The 17895-nt window shown below is 42.0% G+C and overlaps 1 protein-coding gene across 1 annotated transcript in view; it reads left to right on the forward strand.

Moving 5' to 3' along the window:
• The window catches only part of PTPRU (protein tyrosine phosphatase receptor type U), a 168735-nt gene extending 152598 nt beyond the window's left edge, over positions 1-16137 (forward strand). The window contains exons 22-23 of the mRNA XM_058195155.1: positions 3597-3682; positions 3886-16137. Coding sequence (XP_058051138.1) covers positions 3597-3659 — 63 coding nt within the window. The 3' untranslated portion in view covers positions 3660-3682; positions 3886-16137. The remainder of the gene's footprint in view (positions 1-3596; positions 3683-3885) is intronic.
• Positions 16138-17895: the final 1758 nt, after the last annotated feature.

Consider the following 17895-nt stretch of genomic DNA (forward strand, 5'->3'; position numbering starts at 1 on the left):
ACTGTTGACCCCACTCATCATCAGTAGTAGCAAAACTCATCTATTCCCTGATTTAGATGTCTAGAAAATAGCCAGATCTTCAGGGCTATACAACTCTTTGTGAGGGATTCTACCTGTTCTACCTCTTCTACCTCAGTTTTGCCCGAGGTCTACTCAACTCCAACATTGTATAATAGAAGGGACCTTTGATGACCTAACGGTTATGACACCAGCTCACCAACCTGAAAGACCCAAGTATGGCATGATGGGGTGATCTCCCGTTCTTGCCCCAGCTCCTGCCAACCTAGCAATTCGAAAACATGCAAGTGCAAGTAGATAAATAGGTATCACTTTGGTGGGAAGGTAATGGCATTCTGTGCAGCTCGGTGTATAGTCATGCCGGCCACATGACCACGGAAGCATCTTTGGACAATGCTGGCTCCCTCGGCTAGGAAACGGAGATGAGCTGTTGGGTTGGATATGACTGGACAGGGGAAATCTTTACTCCACCCCCAACTTCTATATTAAATCTGACAGGGTAGGCAGAAGCCATACAATAAACCTGTAGATCATTATTCAGTAAGCAATCACATCTGGAAATATTTTTTCAACCAGTTGACATTAAAGGCACCGGGTTACAAACTGGAAGACAAAGACTTCTAATCCTGTGTTTTAGGCACAAAGGAAGCTGTGTGACCTTCGGCCAGTCACTCTCTCTCCACCCTAGGAAGCAGGCAATGGCAAACCATTTCCAGAGTCAAGGTTCAAGGGTCAGAATTGTCTCAAAGGCCATGTCCACACACACAAATTGGTAGAGTATGTATCGGATTATAGTTAGTGTTTAGAGTATGTATAGGACTGTAGCTAGTGCTGTTATACTTTTCTAGCTTCTTTGAGTAGAACAGATAATGGGAATTACTGTAGGTTATTATTTATGGCTACATTTATACTTTGTTTTTTTCTCCAAGTAGGTCAGAATAGCATAAGTATTTTCCCCCCCTCCCTGATTTCAACCTCACAACTATTCTGTTGAATAAAATAGGACATAAAAGGCCTGAGGTTAGATTAGAGGTAGAAGATCTGCCAGCCTCACTTTCTACAAGTTTCTAATTTTTTTTATTTTCATAAAGATAAACCTGCTACATTAAACTGGCTTCTACATCCGTTTGCATACATTAGTGTAGGCTTCCTTCTATTGCCCAATTTTGCATATTTTCTTACTTTCTCTTGCTTGATGTGAGAAATGAGTGCATTTTACATGAGCTGTATTACAAAAGTCAGAGAAGTGTGAAAATGAAAAGATAATTGTGTCCCGACCCATATGATAGTTTTGTGAATTGTGAGTTATCTTGTAACATGTTATGGAACATTGAATGTCTTCCTTCCATACTTCTGGGTTAGAAGTATCTCAACACAACTATCCCCGTGTTTATTCAATGATTACACCATTCTTGCTCTTAAATTCAGAGGGTCCAAGACCATGATTTTATAATGTTTTTCTAACTGAAATAATGCAGTACTTCTTGAGCTATTTATTTTTCTTCCCTTACCACCCCCTCTGAGATGTGATTACATTTTGAATAAAGGATTCAAGACATCTTTAGATCACTTAGCGCAATAGACCTTTTTTTTTAGAATTTACAGGGAATAACTTAATCAGATGTACTGTAGATCTTTGTCACAATTACCTTATCACTGGAACCCTTTTGCTATAACTTAATTCTTCCTAGGCAGGAACTCATTATTTTCAGAACTTAGTTGCCACAGCTGAAAACAGCTGCCCTCTTTAAAAAAAAGACGTTTATGAAATGGTTAAATGGTTAAAAAGGTAAAGGTTCCCCTCGCACATATTTGCTAGTCGTTCCCGACTCTAGGGGGCGGTGCTCATCTCCGTTTTAAAGCCAAAGATCCAGCACTGTCCGAAGACGTCTCCGTGGTCATGTGGCTGGCATGACGAAATGCCAAAGGTGCATGGAATGCTGTTACCTTCCCACCAAAGGTGGTCCCTATTTTTCTACTTGCATTTTTTATGTGCTTTCAAACTGCTAGGTTGGCAGAAGCTGGGACAAGTAACGGGAGCTCACCCTGTTACGCGGCACTAGGGATTCAAACTGCTGAACTGCCGACCTTTCGACTGAGAAGCTCAGCATCTTCTCCTATATAATTTAGGCTTTTTGACAAGTAGGTAGTAAGTCACCTCCCTTTCGGACTGCAAAAACCAAAAGCCACTTCCTGCATCAACCAAAGGCACCCCTGCATCTTAGGGGTGACCAATTTTTCAGGCCTCTGGTGTCATTATGCAATATTATTTTACTAAATTGTAGATGTTGAAAAATATTGGCGAGTTCATCCCGAGTTCACATGTAACAGTGTTGAAATCTCACATGAAGTTTCAGCTCCTCCATCCCCTTTTAAATCATATTTAATTTGAATTAAATTTTAATCAATTGAGGGAAGGGAGGTGCCCTTCTATCTGCAGGTACAATATTGAATTATTGTTTTCCATAATGGCCAACTAGGGTTTTCAAGTTAAGACCACAGCCAAGGCTAAATAATCTTCTCCCAGGACACTGTCCAGCAGCTCTTTTTTATTATGTTATTATTTTGTTAAAAGCATTTATAAACAACTTACTACATAAGAGAACTTGGGATGGGTTGCAGTCCATTCCACCCAATTTAGTAAGCAGTTAGCTGAACTACGGAATAACAATGCTAACCAAGGAGCAGCTAGTAGAGAATAAAACATAATCAGATTGTATAGGACATCATTGACTTACAACCACAATGGGGACCCAGATTTCCATTGTTAAGCAAGCTGGTTGTTAAGTGAGTCATTCCCAATTTTGCAGTTTTGTTGTTGTTGTTGTTGTTGTTAAATGAATTATTGCAATTAAGTCAATTATGCAGTCATTAAGCAAATCCAAATTCCCCCATTGTTTTTGCTTGCTGGAAGCCAGCTGGGAAGGTTGCAAATGGTGATCACATGACCCTGGGATGCTGCAGTCATTCTAAATACATGCCAGTTGTCAAGTGCCAACTGAACAACAGAGGGTCACTAAATGAATGGTTGTAAGTCAAAGACTACCTGTAGATAATAGGACAACAGCAGGAGAGCAGAAATCAGGTGCCCAAAGTCAAATAATGCCAACTTGATGTGGCTTCCACTGAAAGGGTATTCCAAACCTGTGGCTTGAACTGGAAGGGTATTCCAAGCCGGAATCCCATATCAGAGCCATTTCTCCCCCATGATACCAAATAACCTGGCTCTCCCCAATATTGGTTAATGAGGAGGATCCTCTGCACATGTTAACATTGTCCCATTACAAGACTAGAACTCCAACCGCAGTACCAGCAAGAAGCCAACATTATTCTGTTGGCCACAAAGATGAATATTACACTGTTACACCAAAGAGAACTGGAGATAAGCCAGTTCAAGTTTCTTTTTAAATATCCCTTTATTTTCCTGAGATTAAATCGTATTGCGCTCCCATTTTGTTCAGTTTCCAAGGTTCATCTCTAATTTTCTACCCAGGCAAATATTTGTCCATCTTTCTACCTTAACTTTAGCAGGATAAAATTTGCATGTACTCACTCTCTTGTTTTCCCTTTCCTTAAAGGAACAGTACCACTTCTGCTATGACATAGCCCTGGAACATCTGGATTCACTAGAGACCAGATAGCATCTTGTCCAAGCATCCCAAAGGCAAGTGTTTGTATTGGGTTTGGGTCAAACCTGCATTTTGCACCCAGACTTTTTTTTTTTAATTAGAGTGAGAGAGAGAGAGGAAAAAAACCAAAGCAATGCAATGGAATAAAAATGAAAAAAAAGGCAAGATACAAGGACTATGTTGTTCATTCTCTACCTTCATTTTTGTTCCTATCCTCCTCCTCCTCCTGCTTCTCCAGTTGCCAGCAGAGCAGAGCCTATACAAACTCAACCCATGTACACAGTGTTGTGCATATGCCAGCCATGAGTTTGATACCTGCGTGTCATTTCTATGTATATGGATACTGGAGTATGCGGAATGGGCATTTCCGGTGGGTCTCTTTGTGACGCTAAGACTCATCGGTAGGAAAGAGAACCAGCACTACAGACAGCAGCAGACAACAAGCAAAACCCAGCCTCTGTCAACCCGTTCGCAGGAGACTGGAAGAAGCGATGGGATTTCTTCTGAAAGCTTAAAACGCTTTCTGGGCAGAAAAGATCAGCTTGCAGTTGTCATTCTTTGGGAAAGCAACGTGGGACTCAAACGCTCATTGGACTTGTACAGCTTTCATTCTCTCTTTATAGCCACCTCTTTCTTGTCTCCAAATGAGTGCCTGCCTCCAAAGAGAGTTTGTAAATTGCTATGTGGCAGGAAAACTGCTGTAAAAAAACAAAACCAAACCAAACCCCAGTCATTTAAGAGGAAAGAAAGCACAAATGCATCTTTCTTTCAAATTGAGGTGTTCAGATATTCTTCATAACCACCGTAACCATATATACACCTGGGGTGTTTTTGTTCCAAACAAGCTTTGGAAGAGCCTTACTTAGACCATAGAATCTAGGATTGGAAGAGGCCTCGGAGGTCTTCTAGTCCAACCCTCTGCTCAAGGCAGGAGACCTTATACCATCCCACTCAAATGGTTGTTTGAAAACGTCCAGTGATGGAGCACCCACAACTCCAGGAGCAAGCTATTCCATTGATTAATTGTTCTCACTGTCAGAAAATTTTCAGAATAATGGCATGTCTGCAGCCTGCAGCCCCTGTCAGGCATCTTTCCAGGTAGGGGTACCTAACCATAAAACTTCCTCAATAGTGCAACCCCTTCAACAACTTTGCCACAAGAAGTCATGCACAGATGCAGACTTCATAGATCACCAACAAGCTTGTAAGCCAGAAGAGGATCAGTTCATAAGAATGATTAAGCAAAGGGGCATGAGTGAGTAAGGAAAGGTACTATCAATCCAGATAATTCTGTTTTAGAGTCAAGTGTAGACTTTCCTGTGTATGCTGGTGGCGGTTTTGGAATGAAAACGCAATGACAAATAACTGTTTTCGGCACTTATGACTAATGTGGTGGGAAGACATTGGGTGAGCTGGTTGGGTTTGCTGGAATAGGTAGCTTTATATTGCCTTTGTGCAGTTTGGCTTGGAGTCAGAATTTACAGGAGTTAGTGTTGAAAGATGCCAGCATAAGAATATGAAGGATGGGCAGGTATGTTTTTATAAGAATCCAAGACCTTGGATCTCATTTCTTTCTTTTGCTCCATCAGCCAAGCTAATCAGATTATTTCTACATCTCCCACTCTTGGTGCAAGGTTCTGTTGAGATAATTAATAGAGGAGTTTTTAATGCAGAATAGCACTAGAGCAGGGGATGTGCTCTGCATGAAAAGTGAGGTACGCCATTCATTTATTTAAAGAGCCACAGACACTCCAGATAGGCTTAGCAAATTTTTACCAAACGTGGAGGACCTGCCTATTCAAAACGTTTGGCCATTTCACTTAAAAAGCCCAAACTCTCCAATTTTCAGGCAACAAGAGGCAGACAAGTGCATGTGCGAAAGTTGTTTTTTCAAAAAAAAAAAAAAGCAGAGTTGTTAATGTGCCTTTGTATCCTTTATGAAATGCATCACACTGATGTAAATGAATGGTCTTCAGCTGGAGCCATAATGAGGGAGTAAACAGCATGGAAGTGGCAGTTGTCATTCAAATGATTGAAGCCCTGCCCCTTTTTGGTGCACGAGATCTGGGGTATGCTTCAAAAATTTTAGCAAGGGGTTCTCTGCCCAGCTGCTGGGTGGGCGTGGCCATGGTGGGCATGGCCTACTCGGCCTCCTGCACCACGATGGATGATGGGGGTTGGCCTCCCTGGGCTCCGGAGGCTTTCCTCGAGCCTCCGGGAGGGTGAAAACAGCCTCCCCAGGCTCTGGAGGCCCCCTGGAGGTTGGAAAAGGGCTCATTTCCAGACTTCCTGAACTTCCGGGAGGCACATTTTTCGCCCTCCTCAAGCCTCTGTGCACACCCTACACTTACCTGCATCCAAAACGGGCCGCATGGGGACTCCTGGGAGGGGCGGAGTGGGCGGGGCCAGCCAGGAGTGGGATTTGGGGGTTCTCCGAACTGCACAGAATCTTAACTAGAGATTCCCATGAACTCCTGCGAACCCCCCAGCAGCCCCACCCCTGCACAAGATGCATAAAACACACATTTAAAAAAAGGGACGGCTTCAGGTGCCTGGTGGCACCCATGATTTTGATCCCCTTCCTCATGAAACCTCTGGATTTCAGGCCATGAATCTTTTTTTTCCCCTTTTTTTTCAAATTACTTTTAGTCCTGTCAACAAAGAGCATTAGTCACTGTGTTGATAGATGCAGTAAAGGAAGACGATTCTTCTAGGTCAGGATATTGATTGAATTAGCCAAGGGAAAGAAGATCCGTTGGTTCCCAGAACAGATATAGAGATGATGCATTCCTTCTGGGGGGGGAAAAATGGGTGAAAAAGAAGCATAAATATGAACGGAAACTTTTAGGAATGGTATGGCAGCTTACATTATTCCATGCATCTACCAATTTGATAAGGGGATGTGGTGGCTCAGTGGCTAAGATACTGAGCTTCTTGATCGAAAGGTTGGCAGTTCAGCGGTTCGAATCCCAAGTGCCGCATAACAGGGTGAGTTCCCGTTACTTGTCCCAGTTTCTGCCAACCTAGCAGTTCGAAAGCATGTTAAAAATGCAAGTAGAAAAATAGGGACCACCTAGGAAGATAGCAGTGTTCCGTGTGCCTTTGGCATTGAGTCATGCTGGCCACATGACCACGGAAATGTCTTCGGACAGTGCTGGCTCTTCGGCTTTGAAAAGGAGATGAGCACCACCCTCTAGAGTCCAGAACGACTAGCACATATGTGCGAGGGGAACCTTTACTTTTACCAGTTTGTATGTTCTGGATTTTTTTTGCCCAAATGTCACATTTCAAGACTTTTTGGGAAGGAGAGAAAGGAAAGACCATGGCCATCAGTAAGACGTGCTATTTTGGATGCAGTCCCTTCCTTTTGTGGGGGAGGAGAAAATAAGTGGGGGGATTTAAAGCTTTTTCCTCCGCAGTGAACTCTGGAGAAAGTGAAATGACCCTTCTCCGGAAGTAGCAGCCAAATAGAGTAGAGCAAAGAGATAAAGAGATATGGAAACATTCAGAAGGAAGACAAATGTGTATCATAACATAAAGTGTTAATAAATGTAATCCCAAATGGGTGATTGGACAGAAAGTTCTTTGCAAGAGCTAAGTTGAGAAACGTCTTAGGTGACAGAGCAAGAATTGATTAAAAAGGGGGAAAAAAGAGACTAGATTTTGCTTCCAACTGGTATGGTGCCTCTTAGGAGACCTAAGACATTATTTTTCAAGTACTCCAAGAAAGTTTGAGAGGACAATCCTAGATATTCGTAGCTAAGCACAATGGTAATGTGTGTGTGATGTCTTTTGTTACCGATCCCAAGGTCAGAGGCAAGTATGTAATTCATAGGTAAATCAAGCATCGTCAGATACTACATGTTTCATCACTTGATGCCATCTGTGTATGAAGCCAGTGTGGAAAAATAAGAATGGAATTGGTTCAATATACTGTATTTTTTGGAGTATTAAGACACACTTTTTTCCCTTCTAAAAGAGGCTGAAAATTTGGGTGCGTCTTATACTCCGAATGTAGCTTTTCCTAAGCCTTTTTTCAGCCCTAACGAGGCGCTGGCGAATGAAGCAATCTCTGTGCTTTGCCTGCTCCCTCCAACTCTCAACTGTGCTTTAGAAGCTTTTTTCCAGCCCTAACGAGGTGTTACCTACCGAGTGAAGCAATCCCCGTGGTTCGCCTGCATTTCTCATTGCTTCTCTCTCCAAAGATCAGCTGTGCTTTAGAAGCTGTTTTTTTTATCCCCAAGTAGGGGATAAAAACTAGCAAACTAATGTGCTGAAGCTGACCAGACTAAGGACGCTTAGCCAGATGAATACCTGGTAGGCAGGTTATTTTTTTCCTGTTTTCTTCCCCAAAAACTAAGCTGTGTCTTATACTCCGGTGCATCTTATACTCCAAAAAATACAGTAGTTAAGAGACAATCACCAGAGGTCCAGGTATAACATGTAGTTGTGCCAGATTCAAGTAAGTGAGCAGACTAGAATTATCGAAAGGTAGAACAGATGGGAACCTGAGGCTGAAACAGAAGGGCTGTCCTTTTTCTTTTCTTTCTTCCTGTGAATGCGAATGTGAAGATGAAGATTGATTAATGGGACTAGCAATGTATAGTGTCTTGCGTTTAAAGCAAAGACAGATGCCATGCGCACTGGAGTACAATTTCATATAAGTACAGAATATGGGAGCTTGGAGAAATATTCTGCTTGTGGAAAGTCACATTTTTCATTCTGAAAATAAGAGAAGAAAAGAAGAAGTCCTAGCTTCAATGATTGGTGAACTTTAAATGGTACACAGTACTTGGAAATATCTTGGAAGTTGAAGACCACATATCTTAAAATTGCCAAGGTTGAGAAACTTTGGCTTAGAAGTTTCCCTTTTAACTGAACCCTTGGGAAGTTCTCAATACAGTGCTACCTCGGTATTCAACTGCTTCAAAACTCATCAAATTTGGTACCCAGAACCAACCAGAACGGAATTACAGAGTTGGAAGGGACCTGGGAGGTCTTCGAATCCAACCCCCTGCTTAGGTAGGTAATCCTACACCACTTCAGACAAATGGTTATCCAACATCTTCTTAAAAACCTCCAGTGTTGGAGCATTCACAACTTCTGGAGGCAAGTTGTTCCACTGATTAATTGTCCTAACTGTCAGGAAATTTCTCCTTACTTCTAAGTTGCTTCTTTGGTCTGACCTAGGCTTCCCCAGCAGCACGAAGCCAAGGACTCATCCCGATAAACCCCTTTTATTTAATTTACAGTGAATTCCTCTCCAGCAAAGTCTTTCTTCTCCCACAGTCTTTCAAGATAGTTCACAATTACCAACCTTTATCAGGCTTGGAGAGTGGCCAGGCTGGTATCTTTCAGATGCCGCAATACTTGGCAAGAATGCAGGAATGAACTAATCGTTTCCTGCAAACTCCACTCCCCTTTTGCTCCTCTTTTATTCCCTCTGAGAGGGACCATTCATCATCCACCAATGGCCTTACTCCCAAGTCGACCCTTGTTCTTTAGCTGTTCCCTTCATCTGGCAACTCTGTGCATGCGCACACTGGGAACAGGCTCCAGCTGTTCATCTGCCTCACTGATGTCTGAAGACAGCTGATAACTGTCCTGCGGCCTTGGCCCCCTCTCTGCCTCTGAAGCAAAGCTCTCATCAGAGCCTTCCCCAGACTCCAGGACTGACCCACGTTCCTCCCCAACCTCCTCACTGCCAGATCTGCTGGTGGGTCACAACATTCTCTCCTTGATTAACTTGATGCATTTTGGAGCAAAAATGTTGTCCCGGTACTCATTCTTTGGTATCTGGCACACTGCAAAAAGAAGAAGGGGATGGCTGCAGGGGGTGGACAGGAAGTCAGCCATGTTGGGAAGATCCCTGACATAGAAAAAAAAAAGAGGATAGGCAGAAAGTTTTTCCCAGCCAAAACAAAGGTCATGTGGTAAGTCTCCTGATTTGTTTAGCACTTGTACTATTTAGTACCCATCCTAATTCCCAGAACCAATTAACATTGAATACCGCGGTGCCACTGTAATGGGATGTTCTTCTAATTGGAGAAATCCTTTTTTTTGGTGGGGTTGACGCTAACGCTAATACCTTTAAAAGATTTGAAGGGGCAGGTCCTGATGCAATTCTCATGTATCATATTCTCTAAAGGAAAACAAGGCGAAGGGTTTTTATATCTATATAAATTTTATTATAAAAAAGCAAAGTACCTTTTTCAGGTCGATGGAAGCTGAATAACTTGTGTGGTGCTTATTTTCAAGATATGTGTCTATTTGTAGGTGATAGAGCAAGGGAGGCCACGTTTAAAGAATGGTTATATTTGAAATGTCTATTTCATATTACACGTTCACTACAGCCAGTCAATTTTGAGCATCACATTCCCCAGCTTTCCAACCTTCAGATAGGTTGGCATTACAGCAGTGGTGAAATCCAATTTTTTTTACTAATGGTTCTGTGGGGGTGGTTTGGTGGACGTGGCTTGGTGACCATGGCAGGGGAAGGATACTGCAAAATCTCCATTCCTACCCCACTCCAGGGGGAAGGATACTGCAAAATCCCCATTCCTACCCCACTCCAGGGGGAAGGATATTGCAAAATCCCCATTCCCATCCCACTCTAGGGGGAAGGATATTGCAAAATCCCCATTCCATCCCCACTTCTGGGGGAAGGATATCGCAAAATATCCATTCCCACCCACCCCAGGGGAAGGATACTGCAAAATCTCCATTCCTACCCCACTCCAGGGGGAAGGATACTGCAAAATCCCCATTCCTACCCCACTCCAGGGGGAAGGATATAGCAAAATATCCATTCCCACCCACTCCAGGGGAAGGATACTGCAAAATCTCCATTCCTACCCCACTCCAGGAGGAAGGATACTGCAAAATCCCCATTCCTACCTCACTCCAGGGGGAAGGATATTGCAAAATCCCCATTCCCACCACACTCTAGGGGGAAGGATATTGCAAAAACCCCATTACCTCCCCACTTCTGGGGGAAGGATATTGCAAAATTTCCCACCCACTCTGGGGCCAGCCAGAGATGATATTTGCTGGTTCTCCGAACTGCTCAAAATTTCCGCTACCGGTTCTCCAGAACCGGTCAGAACCTGCTGGATTTCACCCCTGCATTACATTGCCTAAAATTCTGACTAGTGGTTATAAGAGCTGGGAGCTGTAGTTTCACTGTCTCTGGAAATGGTCAGAGTTGGAAATGACTGATTCTCGGATTCTGTGAGATATTTTTTTTTAAAGTTCTAATCTTTCATACAATCTTTGACCATCTTTTACAATAAATATATATATATAGTTTGACATAACAATTCATTATTAGGAAAGGGGAAGAAACAACAGGGCTATAAACCGACATATCTAACTGAAAGTTTTGCCCAGTTGTATACCTTGGTGAAGATATTTGGCCATCTGAAATGCAAGTATGTGGTTAGCATCCCTTAAAAAATAATAAGCATAAAATTTATCAGTGTGGGTCTCATATTTGGAAGTGATTGGGGCAATCAGAGCATATCTTGGGGTTTCATTAAAAAGCACCCTGAATGAGATCGTGGGTGAGAGTTTTTCCTCCCTCCTTGAATCCACAGGGGCAAAGTCTCTCCAGATTTAAGGACTCCCATGAAATCTTCCTAACCAGTAGAGCTGATGGGAGGGCATCAAAGCAGGCTCTGGAAAAGGCCCATCTATATTTGCTTTGGGTTAGATTATATAGAAGGGTGTGATGGCTCAGCAGTTAAAGACACTGAGTTTATCAGCTGGAAGACTGACAGCCTGCGTTCGAGACCCGAGTGCCACACGACAGGGCGAGCTCTTGTTGCTTCCCCAGCTCCTCCCCACCTAGCAGTTCGAAAGCATGCAAATGTGAGTAGATAAATAGGCACCACTTTGGTGAGAAGGTAAGAGTGCCCTCTACATCTCAGCTTATAGTCACGCTGGCCATATGACCATGGAAATGGTTTTCAGACAACACTGGCTCCCTTGGCTAAGAAATGGGGATGAGCACTGCCCCCTACAGTCAGATACAACTGGGCAGGGGAAAACTTTAGCTTTGCTTAGGTTGTATAAATACCCTGCAGTAGAAGACTGGTGTCTGTCTCACATTTGGCAATAAAGAGCACCACTGGTATCATTTTGATCATCAGTGTCCCCGATTCTCTCTTGTGCTATTGATTTGGCCATCACTAGGGTTAATTGGTGTAAATATTCAGGCGAGAGGTCAAAACTACAAAATTTTGCTGTACAGAAATGGTGCCAATGAGATTGGCAGCTATCTGACAACAGCAGAGGCATCTAGTCTGTAGGGTCAAACATACTCTGGTTTCTCTTCAGCTGGTATAAATCTTTTCGCCTTTGAAAGGCACTTTTTTTAAAAAAAAAACACCAATGAAATAACCAACTAAATAGTCTTAACGATCAACTTGTCTATTGTGCAAGAACTGATCTACACTGTAGAAGTACTTAACTTTACAAACAGGATATGGTCCAACACAGAAAGAGAGGCGCTTATTTCACTTGTGAGTCTATTTTAAAAGCTCCTTTTTACGTTACTGTTCCTACTCAGAATACTGACATTATTCCATGGGCAAGATATCAGTTTTTGAACACGGAATCTGTTGCTTTCATTATCGCATCACCTGAGCTGCTATTTTGAGAGGTGTTACCAGAGCTTACATTTCCTGACTCAAAAGTACATACTGTAAGAGCTTCTAAATAAGTCACGTCTTCCCTTGTGGCTTAACCAGAAGTCTCGGGGAAAATGTTCCAGTCCTCAAATCCATCTTTTCTACACACCCTTCTTTTACCATGGAGAGGCTGTTGGGATGAGGACAGGAGATCTCTTTAGCTGTTCAAATCAAAACTGTTCTATAGGTTCCAATATAAAAGATGGAGGAACTTGTGGTTCTCCCTTATATACATTATTGGACACCATTTCCCATTATCCCCGGCCAGCATAGCCCATGATGGCAAGATGTAAGGGTTCCCACATCCTCTGTTGCATTTTCCTAAATAGGAACGTCCACAAAGGAATTATTTATGGTCCAGTTGATAATTCCATTGGAAAGTTTTCCTGATGGATGTCACCAGATTTAGACAAGTAATGATATGAGGATTGATTGGGAATGAGATGGGTCTATGGATATATTTGTTTGACCTGCTGCCTTGAAATGAACAATTCTGCATAGAGGAGGAAATAGTTCTCAAAGGGAAACGCACACTTTGTTTTAAAGAATATGAGTAATATCACTTTGCAAGGCACCGTTCTTGTTTCTTCGGCTATTATCAGGAAAATACCTCTTTTAAGAAAGCAGCTGCCATCTGCATGCATATGCACACTCTGTATGGATTATATCCATTATGCTCTAGCTTTCTTGCACTTTAGGGGGAAAAAAACATATTTCAAAGATTTAAGCGTACCTATTAGAATGCCAGTCCCTCGATTGAAAATGATAGATGTGTATAAGAAGGGAGAGTGAGATCCTCTATGAATGTAGTCACAAACCAGAGTTTTCCTGTTTGGAAACTGTCCAGAGTACAAGAGATGAGAGAGTTTGGGATATGGAAATAACACCAGATAAATAATGCAGAGCCTGGTCAACACATTTTAAGACAGGCATTGACCAAATGGAGACGATGTTCACCAGAATGAAGGAGGGTTTTTTTGTTTTTTTTTGAAAAGTCCTGTGAGGAATAGTTGAAAGAATTGCTTACATTTAGCCTGAAGGGGAAAAACAACAACAAGAAGAAGAAGAAGCGAGATCAAGAGGAAAAAAAGGGGGACTTATGCTGCATTTAGATGCCTCCCCAATAACGAAGAATAAATTGTAGACTATAAAACAGCGATGGTGAACCTTTTCGGCACCAAGTGCTAAAAAGGGAGTCCGCGTGTGTGCGTCTGGGCCGCAACCCGGAAGAGGAGCTGCCCAGGGTGCATACGCACGCCCCCGAAAATCAACTTCTGATTTCAGCTACTGGACTTCCGGTTTCAGCCAGCTACTCTTCCGGGTTTCTGGTATGCGTGTACACGCGATGATCAGCTAGCCGGCACGCATGCTCATGCAGGAAAACGGAAGACCGGCTAGAAGATCTTCTAGTTTTCTGGCACTGCTGCAGGCAAAAAGACTAGCTGATCGGTATGCGTGCACATGCGCCAGAAACCCCGGAAGAGGAACAGGCGATGCCACTTCGAGCACGCGTGTCATAGGTTCGCCATCACGGCTATAAAAGATATGACAGATAAACTTCAATTCTATGAATGGCTACTTTACAAAGCACAGATCAGCATCACCTCCAATGAGGCTGTATGACAAGGAAGCAGATTTGGGAAGAAATTTCCTGAGGGATATAGCAATAACAATAACACTTAGATTTATATACCGTTCCTTAATGTTTTAAGGCATTCCCTGGGCAGTTTACAATGTCAACATATTGCCCTCCAACAATCTGGGCCCTCATTTTAGCAACCTTGGAAGCATGGAAGGCTGGGTCAACCTTGAATCGAATTCCAGATGGGGGCAGTTTGAAGGGAAATATTTGCCTGCAGTACTGCATTCTAACCACTGCGCCACGAGGGTTCCTATGAGATTTCTCAAGAATGTTTGGTTTCAAAGACCATTAAAGGATTGAAGGAGGGAATGAATAGACATTTTTTTTGAGAATGTTGCCGTACTTGCACAGGAAAAGGGACTGCTAGGTGATCATCTCTGACTCAAAGTGATTTGAAGATGCACTGTAATCCAGATGTTATAATATCAAATGGGGAAAAACTCCATCTTAAATGTGAGATTGTTTGCAAATTCCAACTCAACACACCTGCCCTAGAGTATAACGCAGGGGTCTCCAACCTTGTAATTTTAAAACCCGTGGCCTTCCATTCCCAGAATTCCTGAGCCAGCCATGCTGGCTGGGGAATTCTGGGAATTGAAGGCCACAAGTCTTATTTGCGATCCCTGGAATAATGGCTGCACATAGGAATGGTGCGCTCACCCATTTATGCTATGCGGATGAATAGGTAGAAGCAGCATTATCGGGTAGATTTCTTTCCTGAGGAAGGAACAACTTGGCAACAGATATACAGCTAAAGAATGCAGTTGTGTTTCCATCTTAAGAGAACAACTAATCATGGCCACAATGTTTTAAGATTTTCTGACCTCTTCTTATTCCATTTTAACGGAATTGATCTGTCCAAATTCCTGTATGAAAAGGAGTCGAACTGCCCTTCTTCAAATATTGTATAAAAAGCAGAGCTCGGCTTTTCTGTTAGCTATCACCTTTCACCAAATGTTGCAACGCTGTTTATGAAATTTAAATGTGTATTTTGAAAAGAAAATGTACATTTTAAATCTATTTTGAAAAGAAATGTGTATTTAAGTACATATTTTGAGAAGATTTTTTTTTTTAATGACAAGCCCTGCAAATCAGTGCATATGTGGAATAGGATCCTAAATTTAAAAAAAACAAAAACAATGTGAAATTGGAATGAAACGGAAATAAAAGTTTGTCTATTTGTATTGACTCTGTGCTAATAATGGGATAGAGGAAGACTTCTTTAAGTAACTTGTTGAGTTGCTTCATTCATAAATTATCACTGATGAAAGAAATCGATTTAATTGGAGCAGTGACCAGCTGATCGGTCAGGTGATTCTGTAAAACCTGTGAAAATGCAATTTCCAGGGATGAGTGAACATGGAGCTGATTTTGTCTGTGAATATAAACGTCAAATGCCTTCATTTTCGATGAATCAGTTGCTGTATCTCGTCATCCAGTCGCCTTGTATTTCCCTAAGCGGTATCCTTTGGTCCACTGCGGTGTGAAAACTCAATGTTTCTTTCATTCTTAAGGAAAAGTTCAAAAGTCAATCAGGTTCGTTTTGCAGGACATTTAAATTTTTCCAAAAGTGGTTTTTGTTTTCTCCCTCAACAAGGGCAAGCGTTTAAAAAAAACAAAAAACATAAAATAAAATCCAAAGTGCTCTCAAAAGCATCGACTCTTCACCTTCCTCCAAAATGCTCATCCTGTCTATAAATGTGTACAGAGATCTTTGTATATAGAGATAAGCATTATTCATATTAATAACAGTGTACATATTTATCAGTATTACAAATTCCATGGTGCTCCCCCCTTCCTTTTTATTAAGAAGTCAGTGAAATAAAGCATTTTCAACCGAAGACAAGTGCCACCAAAATGTTATCCTTTGGAGGTCTGTTGTTGGTTCGCTGTGGCTTTCATGAACACTTTTGCAAGAAGGTCCATGTAGCAGATGGTTTAAACATTGACTTGTGTCCTTTGGCCCTACTTTGGGGCAAGCTCTGCATCAGCCACTAGAAATGCCTTATGAGCAAAGTTGCTTGTTCCACCAACTTTGAGAGGTGAAGAAGAGAGAGAGAAGTCCATAATAGGAAACAGGGTTCCACAGGAGATGCCAATCTTCCCTTCCCACCATCTCTGGGGCAGTATGTTGTTGTTTTTTTTCTTTTATTGATCTTTCAAGGCAATGTTTGAAAAAATAAAATAAAATACATGTTTGGAAATGACCATGACTTTTGATTGTCTTCCACTATATGATACACTAAGGCAGGAGTCTGCAAACTTGGCTCTTTTAAGACTTGTGGACTTCAACTTGAAGTTGAAGTCCGCAAGTCTTAAAAGAGCCAAGTCTGCAGACTCCTGCAGTAAGGCAAGACTTGTTGTGAAAGTACCAAATCCTTTGTCTATGGAGATTCTCAGAGCCATCCAAGCCATGGTTGTCCCAAAGGTGCTTTTTCAAAAGGCAATTTGGACTTTGTTTTTTTTTCCTTGAGGACGTTTCGCTTTTCATCCAAGAAGCTTCTTCAGTTCTCTTCATGGACTGAAGAAGCTTCTTGGAGGAGAAGTGAAATGTCTTCGAGGAAAATCAAAGTCCAGTTGCCTTTTAGAAAAAAGCACCTTTGGGATTTCTGAGTCCTTTGCTGTTACAATGAAATTCCATGGGAATAGTTCTGGATTAAATATGTTATATGGACGGAGGTGGCTCAGGGGCTTAGGATGCTGAGCTTGTCGATCGAATCCCTAGTGCTGCCGTGTAACTGGGTGCGCTCCCGTTACTTGTCCCAGCTTCTGCCAACCTAGCAGTTCGAAAGCATGTAAAAAATGCAAGTAGAAAAATAGGGACCACCTTTGGGGGGAAGGTAACAGCGTTCCATGAGCCTTAGCCATTTAGTCATGCTGGCCACATGACCACGGAGAAGTCTTCGGACAGCGCTGGCTCTTCGGCTTTGAAACGGAGATGAGCACCACCCCCTAGAGTCGGGAATGACTAGCACATATGTGTGAGGGGAACCTTTACCTTTACCTATGGACGGAAGACTATGTATCAAATTCACACAGATGGAGAATAAGCCATGGAAACTCCCACACATTTACCTGAATTTAGAATCATTGAAAATGCCAAGCTGATATCTTATCATCCTCTAGCATTTGTCATTTAAATTGGTGCAGCAAAATAATCCCTTGGTTACGTTCTTAGTATTTTCACTCCACAAAGTCTATTATTAAGAAGTCGCTTTCCACTGCTACCTTATTCATATTGGTATTATTTTTAAGGGAGTATTTTATGTTGCATCCCGTAATAACAAATATGTGCCTTTTCAAACAAAACTTAAGAGGCTGATGTTACTTAACAAAAATACGGGAAAGCTTGTTAACAAAAATTCATATATAAATAGTCCTTGAGTTACAACGGTCCATTTAGTGACTCTTTGAAGTTACAACAGCTACAGGGAAAAGTGACTTAGGACCATTTTCCACAATTACAACTTTTGGGCATATTATCAAAATTCAGACAATTGACGTTTGACTCATATTTATGACGGTTGCAGTCTCGTGGGGGTGGGGGGCCGGTTTCCTGTGATCGTCTTTTGCAACCTGACAAGCAAAGTCAACAAGGAAGCCAGATTCACTGAACAACTGAGGGACTAATTTAACAACTGCAGTGGTTCCTTTAACAACTGTGGCAAAAAAGGTGGTAAAATGGGGCAAAATTCACTTAACAAATGTCTCCTGAAGCAACATACGTTTTGGGCTTGATTGTGGTCATAAGTCAAGGGCTACCTGTCATAGGCCAACTATGGGAGATCTTAAAAACAGAAAAAAAGCCAAAAGAACACTTAATAGTATTCTACCACTAATTATAAAACTCACTATGGAATTGCTTGGGAGAATGTAATAATCTTTGTCGGATGCAAGATGAACTTTGTGAGATACT

The sequence above is a fragment of the Ahaetulla prasina genome, chromosome 10, assembly GCF_028640845.1.
Source record: "Ahaetulla prasina isolate Xishuangbanna chromosome 10, ASM2864084v1, whole genome shotgun sequence".
Classification (NCBI taxonomy): domain Eukaryota; kingdom Metazoa; phylum Chordata; class Lepidosauria; order Squamata; family Colubridae; genus Ahaetulla; species Ahaetulla prasina.